The sequence below is a fragment of the Triticum dicoccoides genome, chromosome 3A (assembly GCF_002162155.2).
Source record: "Triticum dicoccoides isolate Atlit2015 ecotype Zavitan chromosome 3A, WEW_v2.0, whole genome shotgun sequence".
Taxonomy (NCBI): Eukaryota; Viridiplantae; Streptophyta; class Magnoliopsida; order Poales; family Poaceae; genus Triticum; species Triticum dicoccoides.
The window spans coordinates 690,040,915-690,057,729 of NC_041384.1; the positions used below are offsets into that span (position 1 = coordinate 690,040,915).

General features: G+C 43.3%; 2 protein-coding genes across 2 annotated transcripts; one reads left to right on the plus strand and one right to left on the minus strand.

Annotated features, from left to right (window-relative positions):
* The first annotated feature begins 2,596 nt into the window (after positions 1-2,596).
* LOC119270251 lies at positions 2,597-8,157 on the plus strand. The gene is made up of 13 exons (XM_037552242.1): positions 2,597-2,880; positions 3,707-3,890; positions 3,968-4,036; positions 4,148-4,246; positions 5,001-5,080; positions 5,157-5,439; positions 5,563-5,958; positions 6,036-6,697; positions 7,040-7,124; positions 7,206-7,257; positions 7,351-7,400; positions 7,469-7,516; positions 7,599-8,157. Exons 1-13 carry the CDS (start codon positions 2,612-2,614, stop codon positions 7,773-7,775), a joined length of 2,454 nt encoding a protein of 817 aa, XP_037408139.1. The 5' UTR covers positions 2,597-2,611; the 3' UTR covers positions 7,776-8,157.
* Positions 8,158-8,565: 408 nt separating this feature from the next.
* LOC119272895 (3-ketoacyl-CoA synthase 5-like) lies at positions 8,566-11,788 on the minus strand. The gene is made up of 2 exons (XM_037554250.1): positions 10,304-11,788; positions 8,566-8,607 (listed from the first exon to the last, which is right to left on the minus strand). Exons 1-2 carry the CDS (start codon positions 11,786-11,788, stop codon positions 8,566-8,568), a joined length of 1,527 nt encoding a protein of 508 aa, XP_037410147.1.
* Positions 11,789-16,815: the final 5,027 nt, after the last annotated feature.

The following is a 16,815-nucleotide window of genomic DNA, read 5'->3' on the forward strand; positions in this document are numbered from 1 at the left end:
TTCCCTTTGTCTAGCGGTATGGTACTTGCCCGAGATTCGATCGTCGGTATACCAATACCTTGTTCAATCTCGTTACCGGCAAGTCTCTTTACTCGTTCCGTAACACATCATCCCGTGATCAACCCCTTGGTCACATTGTGCACATTATGATGATGTCCTACCGAGTGGGCCCAGAGATACCTCTCCGTTTACACGGAGTGACAAATCCCAATCTCGATTCGTGCCAACCCAACAGACACTTTCAGAGATACCGTAGTGTACCTTTATAGACACCCAGTTACGTTGTGACGTTTGGCACACCCAAAGCACTCCTACGGTATCCGGGAGTTGCACAATCTCATGGTCTAAGGAAATGATACTTGACATTAGAAAAGCTTTAGCATACGAACTACATGATCTTGTGCTAGGCTTAGGATTGGGTCTTGTCCATCACATCATTCTCCTAATGATGTGATCCCGTTATCAACGACATCCAATGTCCATGGTCAGGAAACCGTAACCATCTATTGATTAACGAGCTAGTCAACTAGAGGCTTACTAGGGACATGGTGTTGTTTATGTATCCACACATGTATCTGAGTTTCCTATCAATACAATTCTAGCATGGATAATAAACGATTATCATGAACAAGGAAATATAATAATAATCAATTTATTATTGCCTCTAGGGCATATTTCCAACAACTAGTGGCGCACCTGTAGTGCGCCATTAGTAGCCAAAACAGATGCGCCACTAGTAGGCCTTTTCCTAATAGTGGGATTGCAAGGTTTTTTCCTCAAGCCATACCTTACCGAACTACTCACACATGAAGATCATATCACACGAAGAACACATTGAATAACACATCATGAAAATTGATTGATTGATAATACAACTTACAATGGATGATGTGCGCGATGCACGGTTACAAGTATGATATAAAGGAAGATGAACTGTGGTGGTGGTGATGGCTATGAAGATGAAAATGGCGGCGGCTAGGGTTGATGGAGAGAGATGAAGATGACTCTGTTCTAGCTTCGCTCGCGGACATTCTATTCACATTTCGACCTGGCTCCCCTTTATAAATCTTGTTCAGGTGGACGAGATGCCTCGGTTTCCACACTATACGACCGCTCATGCAAGCGGTCGTTGTCACATGGAACCCCGTCTTTTGTGTTGTTTCTTCTTGTGCACGTCCTCCTGATTTCTTCTATCTCCTCCTTCACTTCTTTCCATGCCTACAAATGATTTCTTCCATTTTTGGCCCATTTCCCATGGAAACACATCAAGAGAGGATTTGTGGAATCATTTGCATCCATTAATCATTATTAGCAATATCAGAGCGAATATCTCAGTTTTAATGAAATATCTCAGTTTAAACAAAGAATAAATGAGTGTAAAAATAGCACTCATCACTTCTCAAGCTCAATCTTTCCAAATGTGTGCCTTCTCGAGCTCCCATTTGATCGCCGCCTCTTTCTTCTTCAACTCGATTCCCCCCCTCTCAATTTCTAGCTTCTTCTCCATCCTCTCCCGACCCCAATCCGGTCCCGGGGCGCGGCGGGGAGGACAGCCGCTTGTTCATGTTCGCATCCGGTCCCTGCGATGTTGTCGCTTCCCTTTTTGGCCGCCTCCGTTGTCGGTCCCTCCGAGTGATGTTCTCCGGCTTGCACAACAAAGTCGAGGACGGGACACCGATGGACGAGGTGGATGCAATCTCTATCGCGGCGACCGGGGACGGGCTGGACAACATCTAGGGCGGCGGATCGGGCCCGACGACGAGGATGGGGAGCAAAGGTGGCAGACGACGAGGGCTCGGATGCGGGAAAGGTTGGAGGAAGGCGAGAGGAGTGAGAAGGGTTTGGTGGATTTGATCAATTTATGATGGGGTAGGCATGTCGGGTCCGACGTGGCGGACACGCCCGACCCTCCCCATATCCGTTCCGTATTTGGGCTGGCTATAAGGGGCGACAGTCAGTACAGACGTTTGAACCCGTTTGAGGTGCCCGTTTAGGTCGATTTTTTTACAGGTCACTGACCGGGTCGTTTGTCCAAACATTTGAGACAGGTTTGAGGTGCCCAACTGTAGATGCTCTTATTTAAATAAACTTGCCTATGTCAATGCTCGTTGAAAAACAATAGTGTTTTCGTCCATAAAGCAAAGATTCATGATGCTGACATTGACAAAAATAGAGAGAAAGATCCATCGTGTTGGATCAATTCAAATATATTGCATCACCGATTTTTGCCACTGCGAATCGGGCGTGGTTAGTTTCTTGCGTTGGAATCAACCGAACATGATTCAAGTCATAAACCGTCATAGAAAAGAGTGTATATTTGTGTGTCTCTATTATATGTGAACGTATGCGTCTGTACTGTGTTTAAAAAATATTTTTTCATGACAAGAATAGCAAACTCGAAATGAAAACACAAAATCTACATCGACACTTCGACGGTAGTAACTGTAGCGTCAAAAAAGGGGAAAAGGCAGTTACTAGGAGCCCCCCGAGCACGCTTTCTTCCTCCTCCCGATCGACCCCGTGTCTCTCTCTCCCCCACCCCAACCCATTACCCGCCCGCATCCCCATCGCACCGACACGCCCCCAACTAAAACCCTAGCCCCTCGCCCCCATGGCGGCGGCGCAGCAGCCGCACCCGCTGCCGCCCGTGCCGGCGGAGGGGGCGGCGCCCCTGGCCGCGCCGGCGGGGGCGCCGCGGCCGTACGAGCTGGCGGTCGCGGCGGCGGAGCTCCGCCCCGTGGACTGCAACCTCGCGGCGCTCTGCGACCACGTGCAGGCCGAGGGATTCGGCTCCGGCGCCTTCTCCGACGTCGTCGTCGAGGCCATGGGCGACACCTACCGCCTCCACCGCCTCATCATCTCCCGCAGCACCTACTTCAGGTCAGCCTCCTTCTCGAATGCGGATGCGGGGACCCCGGGGCCAGTTCCCGTGGGAGTTTGCGCTGTGTCGACTGAGTATTTAGGATTGTTCCATAGAGTAGAAATACATTTCTACTGGGCTGCGCGGTGCATATGTTTCGATTCCCTTTGAAGTGGAAATTTCTCGTGCTATGACCCCTGCGTGAAAATGTTTAATAGAGTGAATTGAGCGGAATTGCGTGTGCAGGGACCAATTCTGTTGCTGATTGCAGGAAGTTAGTTCAATTTTTTGGTTTTCCGCAGAAAAGGAAGTTAGATTTCCCCTTTGCGTTCCAAATGAAACAAGCTACTCCTTTATCACACAAAGCTAAATGGAAGCCTGATGGGTAGTTAGTGGTCTGTCGCAAAATTAAGACACCCACACATCCTAAGGTTGACATTTGACCAACGATTAGACTAATAAAATCAAATGTTGGTCATGTGACACAAGCATCACTTCAGATTCATAATGAAAAGCATTTTCCAGTGATATCCCTTCTATGTCACATCACATTTCATTATTCCAATGGTTGATCAAACTTAAACCTTGGAATGTGCGGGTCCCTTGCATTTTGCACCAGCCGAAGTAATCAACAAAGTCTGATAGAACTCCTCAATACAAAGTACCTTTCAGTGCATTATCTCCTATATAAACCTTCAACATAGAAAGGAACCTTCGTATGCAACTAAACCTCTTCATTTCGTTAGATTATTGTCTTTTCTTATGACTGACAGTCAATTTTGTCCAGATTAATACTGTGTGAATATCTGAAACTGATAAGCAGGCTCTGTGTAAAAAAACTGCCAGGAATATGTTGCATGGTCCATGGAGAGAAGCTGGAGCACCTGCAGTGATCTTGCATATAGATGATTCTAATATTGATTCAGAGGCAATTGCCATTGCCTTGGCATATCTTTATGGGCAACCCCCTAAGCTTAATGATAACAATGCGTTTCGTGTACTAGCAGCTGCATCATTTCTGGATCTTCAGGTTTCTTATATTTGAGAGAGTTCTTATTGTCCTCAACTGTTTGCTATTGTCTTGTACTTACAAATGGACTATTGCAGGGCTTGTGTACAATCTGTACAGATTTTATTATTTCTGAGCTTTGGACATCAAACTTTTTACAATATCAGGTTAGCACATCAGCTTATCTTTGTGACATATATATACATGGCGTTCTTTGTCAATGATACTATTTTCCCCTTCTTTATCTATGGCCTTATTTTTCTCTTAATGTTTTTTAGTTGTTTGCGGAAAGCCAAGACTATGGTAGTCATGGAGAGCGTGTCAGAAATGCTTGCTGGGGTTATCTTTGTCAAAGTGCCACACTGGAACTACGAGAGGTAAGGACCAAGGAGCATTCATGGGGATCTTGCTGGTTGAAAAGCTACACTTATCAATTTATGAGCATCAAATATTTTCCAAGACAAACTCAATGTTTTTTTTGCATATAAGTCAATTTATGTATTTTCGCACAAATTAGTTGCCAAAGGTATTAAAAGTTGACTGCATGAACCATAGGTTGACCTGCATTTCTGAACAGAGGCAGTTGTTTATTGTGACATTAATTTTGGTATTAGTGTTATTGGATCCGTGTTAGATATTCTCCATAAAGCTCAGCTACTTAACAATTTAGAACTTATTATCCATGCTTACAAATTCAGCAATGTTTGCTTGTGCATTCATGGTGTTAAATTTTTTTAATGTAAAGACTATAAGACTTGTTCTAGTGAATAGAAATTGAGTCTAGCTTATTGGTTTGGAAGTGAATGTTCAATCTGACCCCCTATATTGTTATGGTTTCATTACCATTTTCCTTCGCCAAAGAAAGAATACAGGTTGCAGTACAAATGTAACTCTAGTGTCCTAGAAATGCATAGAAAGCTTTTGAATGTTGAACCATTTGATTTTATTTAGCTTTTACTTTGATGTTAATGCGACATGAATGCTGAATTATGACACATAGGGTTGGACTTGGGTGAATTTCAATCTGAATATGTAATACATGCAACATTTCCTTTTAGGCTTAGATTTTCCATGCCTGTTTTTCATCCATAATATTGATAACTGATTTTCAATGTTTGTTTTTGCTGAAAGGTGCTTCCAAAACTTTCTTCACAAACTTTGCATGCTCTCCTTACATCTGACGAACTGTGGGTACCTAATGAGGAGAAACGGTATGTATGTGTTGTCTACTGATGGCATTAGAATTTGAAGCCCAATTATGATAACTGGTCATCTTGCAACTTGAAGGTTTGAACTAGCATTATTTGCTCTACTGGCAAAGGTCACTGTTTCTGATGTAGAAGTTAGCGGAAACGAAAATTTGGACCATATGGCAAGCTCATCAACTGTTGATTGTTCCATGGGAAAGGGAAAGAGTCTGATGAATGAAACTGGTGAGAAGCAGCTAATGGAATCTGAACTGCAGAAGTTGAAGTTGCATGATAACATGCCGAGTAAAACTGCCAATAACATTATTGATGTTCCAAATGCTGTAATTCCGCAGGATAGCACACCGCACTCCATTCCACAAGTAAGAAGATCGTGTTGGCTTGTTTTCAATATGCTATGAACTCCCCTTCTTTCATTAAACAAACCACTTCACCAGAAGCATGATAATTGCACTAAGATTGTACTGTTTGTTCTGATCATTCAGAATGCTGAAGCTTCCAAGAGGATGGAGAATGATATTTCTACAGGAGGACCATCTGCAGAAAGCACCTCTTATCAATTTAACGAAAATATGTGGCTTTCTAATGAGCAAACAAAGAATTACTTCTCAAGAACTTCTTCAAGTAATGTATTAGTTCCATGTGAGTGGGGAAGACCCACTGCACCTCTTTGGGGTGGTAGGGTTGTTGGTCGACGGCAGGTTAGATGCAGCAGGGGAAGTTCTTTGTCTGCTGATGAATATAATACTTTCATGAATATATTTGAAAGGGGTTCTCTTCTCTATTGCAATATGTCATTTGATGCACTGTTAAGTGTTCGAAAGCAACTTGAAGAATTTGAATTTCCTTGCAAAGCTGTAAACGATGGTCTTTGGCTCCAGGTTAGTTTATTCCCCTCCTCTAAATGCTGTGTTCCCTCTAAGACCATCTCTGAAACTTTGCTGATTTGTTAATGCAGATGCTCCTGTGCCACAGAGTGCAAGCAATAGTTGCTGATACTTGCAGAAACTGTTGCCTTACAAGTAATTCTTGTGCTTGTAAACAAGCATATGTTGGTACACACAGCCACTACAGGCAGGAGCATGATAGGACAAGTGCTTCAGGAACTGCAGGTAGTATCTACCTTGCAGATGCCCAAGGCGATGGGAATGGTATGTTTAGTCCTGTGCGTGTTAACGTAAGAGGAGCAGTTGATGGACTTGCTGGCATTGGGAGAGGAAACTCAAACGTGCCTGGCGCTGCTTGGGCTCCTACGCGTTATGTCTTCTCTCGTGTTCCCTATGGGCTTGGTTCAAGGAATGGTCAGCAACCATTTGCGAATGATGAATCAGAACCTAGAGTTGACCACAATGGAGATATTCCAGGAGATGGTCTGACTGCATTGGTCAATCTTAGCCAAGAAAGCAATGCTTCTCATCATCAGGCAGAAAGTATTTTTGAGGCAGGCATGCAAACTAGATATTCTGGTGCTGCTACTGTTTCTACACCAGGTGGTTCTTCTCTCCAGATGCAAGAGTCAAAAGAGCACGGACTTGGGTCCAGTTGGGAAAGTGCAGATAACACAGCTATATCCTTGGACATGAGAACACCGCTTAGTCATTTCCCCCCTTTCCGCTTTGGGTAAGATCCCTATTTATCCTGCCTTTGCTCTTACAACACACACCACCTCTTTGGACATAGTTCCTGAAAAAAATAACCCGGCTTGTTCTGTATGTTGTTTACTTGATTGCCAAATCATCTGTTTCAAGCAATCTGAGTGTTCCTGTTGGATATTATTGCCTTCACCAAAGGCAGGCGGAAGAAACAACTTCTTCTAATTTCTTATTAGTCTAGCCAACCAAGACATGCTCAAAACTTCTGACGTCAATTTCTTTATTCCCTACAGATATCATTAACTTAGAACTCGGCGTGCACACTAATATCATGTTTGTATTAAGCTCTGACCAGTCTACCTAAACACAGGGTTGAATTTGAAGATGTGCATAGGCTTGCAGATGGTCAAGTGAAACACTCAGCTGAAGTATTTTACGCTGGCTCGCTATGGAAGGTTTATTACTTTCTGGTCTTCTACCTATCCGTGCTTCTGACAACCTAAATCAAGTTTGGTACTAAACATGATCGTTTGCAGGTAAGTGTCCAGGCATTCAATGATGAGGATCCTCATGGGCGGCGCACCCTTGGTAACATATTTTGTTTCTGATTCTGTAATGTTTGCCAGTCACCTTTGTTGTTTGCCGAAAAGCATGTTAGCATTTGACAAATTGACAATGCAGGGCTTTTTCTCCACAGACGCAAAGCTGAATTGTTAGACCCCTTGAGGAAGGTCAGTAACTTAATGGGTTGATTCATTTATCGCAAGATAACAAGGTCACTGATGTACTTCTTTCTCAGGCCCACATGTACATAGACCCCCGGGAAAAGGTTACTGCTCGGTATCAGGTATCTACCTCAGTTATGTTTCTTCAAATTTTCCACTGATACTGTATATGGTATAATTTGCCATCTGTCTTGTTGCCCTTAGCTCATCTGTCCATCGAAGAGAGAGGTGATGATATTCGGTAGCCTGAAGCAGGCCGGCACTCTCCTGCCGAAGGCTCCAAAAGGGTGGGGTTGGCGCACGGCCATACTGTTTGATGAACTTGCTGATCTTCTCCAGGGTGGAGCCCTGAGAATCGCCGCAGTAGTCCAGCTTGTCTAAACCAAAAACCGCCCCCTCGTGCATCGAGAAAAAAACGACGGTACTATATATAGTAGCGTGGATCTATGCAAAATATGAGAGACGATAGTAAGTACGTAAATAATGCCCCCAAGGTTGGTGGTATAACTGTCACCGTAATGTAAGTGCATGTAGTTTTTCCTGTATGACTTGTATTCTGTGAATGGGGTACGCACTGTGCCTTTGAAGCAGTGTAATAAGAGTTCTGTTGCGCCATGTAATTCAAAGTAGTTCCCTGCAAAAAAATTGTAATTCAAAGTAGTTCCTCCTTTTCTGGTGCGGTCTCTAAAAGTTTTATCCTGCAGCTACGCTTGCTGCTGGCACGTTGTTGGTTGGTTCGAATGAACTGCTATGCCATGTAGAAGGAATGTTTCTTGAGGGGTTATTCGCTATCGGATGACGGGTGCTTGCAGGTCAAAACTACAGTCGAGAAATAGCAATCTTGTTTGCAGTTCCATATTTTCCTCTGCATCTTGTTTCTGGAACGTTTGCTTTCAAGTAAAATCGGGTGATGGTTCCAACTCCGAAATGCCTTATCTTGACTATATTTCACGATAATCCCGCATCTACCTCCGTTCCTAAATATAAATCTTTGCAGAGATTTCACTATGAACCACATACGGATGTATATAGATGCATTTTAAGTTTAGATTTATTCATTTTGCTCTGTTCACCTGGTGGAATTTTTACTAAGACTTTATTTAAGAACGGAGGGAGTACTAAGAAGCAAAGAAGAAGTTTCAGTCCGCTGGCCAACAGAGGACCCATACGTTTACACTGCCTCGCACTCGTCAGGCCTTGATGAACTTTCAGCCTGTTTTTTTTTTGTGCATTCAGAAGCCTCAATACAGCTTCATGAAAGAAATACGTAACGTCATGGAATAAATTCTCAATAGTTGCATGCCGACTATCTTCCCAACCATGAGACACTATGCCATATAAATATATAATGTTTTCACACGAGCACCGTACGTACCATGTCAGTTTTCCATGCATGCTTTTCACATGCATGGCATGGGATTGAGCGCTCTCGTTCAGATTACCATGATACCAGTATGATGATAGAACAAAAATACGAAAGGGCCGTTTGAGAAGACACAACTGCTCTTGTGCCACGGAGCTCCAACTCCTCTCGAAAAAACAGGACAGTAGATCCTAAAAAAAAGGACGGTGCACGGTAAAAACCAAGCATATTCATGGTTCCGCCACTGTGTCGAGTTAAGCCATTAAAGAATAAGTTGAAAGGAGCTCACGAATGTAGTGCATGCTAATGCTATGCATGTGCTCCTGCCAAATTTCCTCCGACCATGCTTGATAGTCGTACGTCGTATTGATGGCCCTCCATACTGTGTCGAATGGAGGCACCCTAATCATCTGCCTGAAAGGAACTCATGAATGACCTCTATGCGAAAATTCTCTCCAAGAATACGAATATTCCGGGCTTAAAAATGAAGAAACAAGGAAAAATGACTATATTTTTATTTGAATTTTTTTTAGATAATTTGTTTTTTACTTGAATGGAATTGCTTAAGTTCATGTGCTATTATATCACGCACTACGTCCATGATTTTTTCAGAATGTTTTAGAAAATTTAGGCGCCTCGTCTCGAAGCGAGAGTGGTTCATAAGACAGCACTTTTACGGTAACAACCACTCCACGTAGCGTTTTGGAGCTTTTGAGGTACAACCTGTATGTTTTTTAAGTTGGAGGATGAAACCCCACACCTCGATTAGTTGACAGAGTATATACGTTTTCTTCTTCTTCTTCTTCTTCTTCTTCTTCTTCCTCCTCCTCCTCCTCCTCTTCCTCCTCCTCTTCAACTACCCCAAGCTGCCCATAAAGTTAAAGTAAATTATCCATCATGCCACCTGTAAGTGAAAAAAAAAGCTATTCGTTAATTATTTTTCTGATTTTTCCGCCCGTCACCGAAACTGCCCCTAAAGTTGAAGTAATTACCCACCCCGTCACCCGTAAGTGAAGAAAAAACTCTTTATTAATTGTTTCTCCTGAATTTTTTGTTCGTCATTAAAACTGCCCTTAAAATTAAAGTAAATTACCCACCCCGCGTCAAGGATCAAGTCCAACATCAACCTATCGTGAGCATGTTAGAATGCACATGTCTTACGTCTGCGTGTGTGTCGATTGGCGCATAAATATTCAAATACATGTATATACATGGAGTGCGAATATTTGAAACTTGATTTGAAGACTACAATTTTATTACCCGTTGCAACGAACGGACCCTTTTGCTAGTTATAAGCAAACAAATGGCTTTACCTTTTGAGTGCCTGTTTCAGGTGTATCCACTACTTTTTGGAGAAAGACATTCATCTGGCTTTTTATGTAAATCACCAAAATGAAGCAAAAATGACAACACTGATAAGTCACAATTTTTTACAACACACATGTTGAAATTTATTGTCCATCTTTCTCCATCAATTTTAACTTTTAAATATTGGTTGGAGCATGGATTCAATCACACGCACACACATTGAGGAAATCCGATTTACCGGTGTCTCCACTACTTGTTGCCGCGGCCTTGCTTTTGGAGACTTAATCTGCACTGGATAGCGGTGGATGCACCCAGCCCATGGTCCATTGCTATTGGGGGCTGGGACGATGCACTCCCACACCGCACTGTTGCATTTGAAGCCGGAGCCAAACCCGATCATCCATATGCGATCACCCTCATGCATACGACCCTTGGCCTCGATATATGCTAGCTCATACCAAACTGAACTGCTGGATATGTTTCCGAAGCGGTGCAGCGTCATTCTTGATGGCTCAACATGCTTGTCTGACAGGCCAAGACTGCGTTGAACCTCGTCGATAACCGCAGACCCACCAGCGTGTATGCAGAAATGCTCAAAAGCTGTGAGGAAGTTGGGGACGTACAACCTAACACGCCCGCTGGATAGTTTTTGTGCCACGAAAGACATTGCAAAGAAAAGTTGCTCGGAGATTGGGAGCACGATGGGTGCAATGGCGGTGATGTTGGATTTCAAAGTGCGACCTGCGACAACGATAAGGTCCATGGAGAGACCGGCACCCTTGTTCCCCTTGCCATCCTCCTCCTGGTATATGGACCGGTATGACTTATCATCCGCCGCGGTGGTCGTACGCACGGTGGACGTGAGCCGGAATCGGGCATTGGCGGCGGACGTGGACAGCAGCACGGCCGCCCCGCCCATGCGGAACAGGCAGTACGGCAGCAGCATGGGCCGCTCGTTCCCGGCATAGAGGTGGGGCGACAGGGTCTCCGTAGACACGACCAACGCACGTGCCCCTTGGGGTGACACCCGCAGGAGGTTCCTCGCGAGCTCTACCGATATTAGCCCGGCGCTGCACCCCATCCCAGATAGGTGCACGCTGCGGATGTCGCCTCGCAGCTTGTACTTGTTTACGATCATGTCGGTGAAGGATGGCGTGGGGTTGAAGCAGCTGCAGTTGACGACGAGTATGTCGATGGTGTCAAGAGAGACGTTCGTCTTGGAAAACAGCTCGTCCATGGCTGAGAAGACCACGAGCTCAGCCTCCTCGCGGGCGGCCTCCAGTGTGCAATACTCGTGCGCTGGAATGTAGTGGGTTGGTGCGGGCGCACAAGTCTCGTCCCCGAGGCCTGAGCTCTCGAGAAGACGTGACATGAATCGAATGCTCTTCTCATTGAATGTTGGCATTTGGCGTGTGTGCTCCACGAATGTGGCAATTGGGATGCGGTAATGATGAGTGCCATGGAAGCAGGCGTAGTCGATCAGGTACACCTTTCGTGGTCGCGATATTAGATACATGGTGAATGCAGAGACGAGGAGGAAGCCGAACAAAAAGAGGTGCGCCGGCGTAAGGGCTCGGAGCCGACCCACGATCTCATTGGAGCCGAGCCTTCCCGCCACAACCACGGTGGCTGCGGCCATTGATATGGTCATCATGGCTAGGAAGTTGTCTACGGCCAGCTTGTAGACATATTTGATGTGCTTGCAAATTTCTGATGAACTCATGGTGTTGAATCCCAAACATGTGGTTCTATGCGTGTGAATGTGAGGAGAGACCGGTCGTACATATAACAACTATTTTTAGTGCTACCAACTACCAACTAATTAGTTGTACAAATGAAATATCGTACATGTTGTAGCATTATGCGATCACATGTTGTTTTTCTATATATACCATTCAACTAACCATATCGTGCCAGATAGCCCCAAAACCAATTAAGGCAGCCAATCCATTCTTCTAATTAACATGCACGCCATGCAAACTACTCCCTCCGCGCGGAAATACTTGTCATTAAAATGGATAAAAGAGGATGTATCTAGACGTATTTTAGTTCTAGATATATCTCTTTTTATCTATTTTGATGACAAGTATTTCCGGACAAAGGGAATAGTAGATATTCTGGCGCTGCTACTGTTTCTATCCAAGGTGGTTCTTCTCCCCCGATGCAAGAGTCACAAGAGCATGAACTAGGGTTCAGTTGGAAAGTGCAGATAACACGACTTGAATCTTCAGTTCACTTATTCTCAGAATGCCCACTGGCGTTGGACATCTGGAGGAAGGTGGCGACATGGAGAGGATGCAGTGCTCTAAATCCGGATAACTGGAACAGAAACGGCTGCACCACTATAAGAGTTCAGAGTATATTGCAGTAGGACGTCACAGGGCAGGAACATAAGGCAATAAGATCGATGATCATGCTGGTTTGCTGGGAGATTTGGTAGGAGAGCAATGCCTGCACTTTCCGAGGGAAGATCGCGTCAACGGAAGATGTCATCAGAAGCATCAGACAAAATCTCAAGCTTTGGCAACTAGCTAGGGCAAAGGGATTGGAGCACCCCCTAGGGGCACCAGACGGGAGAGATTAGCTTAGCTTTCGCCTAAGGGCGCGCTCTCTTTTCTTTCTTTTTACTTTTGTGCTCGCATCTAGCACCCATCCAATCACTTGATCGAACATTGTTTCCCGCTCTTCTGCTAAATCAATTGAACGCCAGCAACATGCTGGATCTTTTAAAATAAAATAAAAATAATGCTAAGTTAGAAACACTTATTTTGGGATGAGGTAAATACACTAGGGGTGCCTCAACTTGTTCTGCACGGTCAGTTTAGTGTCTAAAGTTGCAAAATACACAAAATTGATGCTTAAACTTGTCCGGCTGTGCAAATACGGTGTCACCTTCTGTATCTGGGCGTATGCTCTGCCCACGTGGCATGACAACCCCACATGTCAGTGGCAGAGAGCAAGGAACGTGCTGGGTGGCCTGCTTGAGATTGTTTTTGTAGGAAACTCCTCATATTTAATTTAATCACGTAGGAAAAACCTATGTCAGTATAGCGTATGATAGACAAAAACTAAAGAAAACGTGTGAGTCCACACCAAACTCTGCTGAATAGGCAATCATGAAGTTGAACTGTACATATTGCGTTGTTATACAAAAGGTAATTCTTCTATAAAAATATAAAGGGGGCGCTTGCCTCTGTGATCTCGCCTTTTTTGTAACTTTGCAACACGGGCATATTGTGCCCGTTTTTTGAACTTCAAAGAAACGGATTTTTACAGTGCAAAAAATTCTGAATTTTTTTATATGTGCACATATAGAAGTGTAATACATCGTGTGAATTTTCATCAAAATCTATGCTTGTATGTGAGCGATAAGAAAAAGACAGATACATGCAAAAATCAGCTCTTTTTTTCTCCGGATTTTTGTCTTTATTGCAGAGTATAATATAACATCATTTCAGATGAAATTTGACAGTCACTTATAGCACATGCATATGTTTTTGTCAAATAAATAAATAAATGGTAACTTTTAAGTGACGGTTTTTACCCTTTCAAAAAAAAGTGCTCAGTGGCCACCGTGCTCCAAAAATCCGTTGTGGTCGCTATGTACCTCTTCAAGCGATTTTGTTTCCATATGGCGCTCGTATTGGTCCACACAAGTTTTATTTTTACTTTTTCAAGTTTGTGGTTATATTTTTTTTACTATTTCTAAAAATAAATGTTCGAAAAAAGTACAAACTGCCATAAACTTAGAAGAAAGTTTTAGTGCATTTGAAAAATGTTCAACATGTTTTGGGAAAAGTTTTCACATGTATTAACAAATTATAAGTGTTTTTGAAAAATATTTGCCATGCATTAAAAATGACAATGTGTATTTTACAAAAGGCTCAACATGTTTTTAGAAAATGTTCAACGCTTATTAAAATTGTTTTGAATATCCTTAAATTTCTACAAACATGGTTGACATGTTTGGATACATTGTAGAATTTAATATTATTAGAAAATAATTTTTAATACATGTTGAATAGTTTACAAATTACAAAGTTGTCAAAATTTTAATAATTGGGTATTCTAGAAATAGAGTGAAGATACACAATAATTGTGTGTGCTTCTGGTGCAGAATGAAGATATATGAATTTACACAATAGTATTTAATATGGGTTCAACTATTTAAATCAACATAAAATTCTGAAGAAGTTCATTTACCTCTTCAAAGTACACACAAAAAGAATAAAAAAGATTTGAAAACAAAAAGTAATTTAATATTGGTAATCATTGTATTTTTATATGGGAAAAATTGTGTGTCATAAAACTAAACATGAACTTGGAAAAAATAAAAAATAAACAATGGTAATAAATAAAAAATAAATGATGGATAAACGCGTCAATCAGTCTACAATAGCTTTATTGCTAACATTCTTATGGAAAGCAAAGTTCAGCTGCATGGCTAGATCGTGCCGGTAGTTGACCAAGACGTGCCTCGTTCGAGACTCCCCTGTGTTTTTTTTCATTTTATTTCTATCTAGCATACCTTATACTTCAAGACATTCCTGCATGATTAAATAAAATTCAAGTTTGGTTTTTATAAAATAATTCCTCACGAGCGGGCACATGGGCCACTGCCGCACTAGCACGCCACGCGGACAGCACGTACGTTGGAATATGGATGAAGGCACCGCATTTGCATGATCGGACAAGTTTGAGCACCAGTTTCATGTATTATACAACTTTAGGCACCAAACTGATAGCACAAGACACGTTTAGGCATGTCCGATGTATTTAACTCTTTTGAGATAGAAGAAGTATATCAATGGACATGAGAACACCGATTCACGCGCCAAAAAAAAAGAGAACACCGATTAGCCATTTTCCTCGTTTCCGCTTTGGGTACTTACTATTACTACAACACACGACCTCTTTAGTAACGGGCGTGGATTAGCATATACTCCCTCTGTCTCAGAATAAATGTTTTTAACTTTGTACTAATTTTAATATAAAGTTATACTTCCTTCGTTTCTTTTTAGTCTATAAATAAGATTTGGTCAAAGTCAAACTTTATAAAGTTTGACCAATTCTATAAAAAAATACCAATATCTACAATACTAAAGCTATATGGTATGAAAACTAATTTCATGACGCATCTAACAATATTGATTTCATATTGTGAATCTTGATATATTGTTTTCTATAAACTTACTCAAAGTTAACACAGTTTGACTTTGACCAAATTTTATATGCAGACTAAAACAAAACGAAGGAAGTGCTAGAGTTGAGACACCTATTTTGAAACGTAAGAAATATTAGGTAAGTCAACTTCTGGCCTTGAAGCTTTGTGAACTGGATTTTTCTCATCCAGGTTAATTAATGAGCCTCCTTTTCCTCGTGAAAAAAGGGTAGTACGATAGTTAAATTAGGAGAGAGAAAGATTAATTATCATGTTTCACAATAAAACCATGCTAAACCAAACGGTTAAAACCCGAAATTGCTACACTTACGAAGAAGTTTTACGTACCCTATGTAAACTTGCTTGGCCTAAGAGCATCTCCAACGGCCGCGCGAAACGATGCGCGCACGGTAAACACAGCCTTTAGCGCGTGGGATGTTTTGCCGCGCTCCAGCGGCGGCGGGAAAACCACGCGCGGGAATCGTTTGCGCGCGCGCGCAAAAAGGCGCCAGCTCGCGCGTCATCTTTTGCACGCCGCTTCTGGCGCGCCTATAAAGTGCGGCGCGCACCACGCGCCTCTCCACGCCTCTTCTTCTTATCTTCCTTTCTCTTTCTGCCACGCTCCAGCGTCCCGCCACCGACGCGCCTCCGCCGCCCCGGCGCCCCGCTACCGACGCGCCGCCATGCCGCCGCGCCGCCGAGGAGCGTTCGGCTACCGCGGCATCCGCCTGCGCCCCAACGGCGGCTACTACGCGGAGATACGCTCCGGCGATCTCCGGCTCGGCCTCGGCACGTACGGGACGGCGCGCGAGGCCGGCCGCGCGTACGACGCGGCGGCGTGGCGCCTAGGCCGGGCGCGCGGCCAGATGAACTTTCAGGATGTCTACACGCTACAGCAAGCGCTCGACCGTGCCCCACCGCTGCGTCTGAACACGGCACAAGACCGTGCGGAGCACGCCGAGCGGCAGCGCCGCTGTGACGCCCGGGTAATTAAGCTACAGTAATCCCCACTAATGATGCCACGTCACCACGATTACTGTTGCTAATCTCACGATGATTCAAATCTCATTCAAAGTCAAATTCAAAATCAAGTCAAACAAATAAAGTTTTCAAAAGTTAAAACTAAAATGTTCAAGATGGGTCAAATAATCATGAGTAATTATGGTGGAGAAACCACATTTTGATAAAATAGTTAGATGCTCAAAAATAAACAAAACAATAACAAAAACAAATAAATAAATGCCTTTTTCAATTAATAAATTATTAACTAAGTTATTTCATTTCCCAAAACTATTGGGGTAGTGGAATATTTATTAAAACTAAATTAGGTACAACTTTGGTGTTTTACAAAACTATAATAAAATAAAAAACTAAAAGAAAACAGAAAAGAAATAAAAGGAAAATAGAAACCAAAGAAAAGAAAGGCAAAGCCCCCCTCCCCCTGGGCCATTCGGCCCAACTGGGCATCCAGGCCTCTAGGAGGCCCACCCCATGCCCCCTATATAATCCCTCCCGGAACCCTAGCTACCCACCCGATCTCCCACTCCCCCCCCCCGCACGATCCCCTCTTCCCCACCCCACGATCCGAT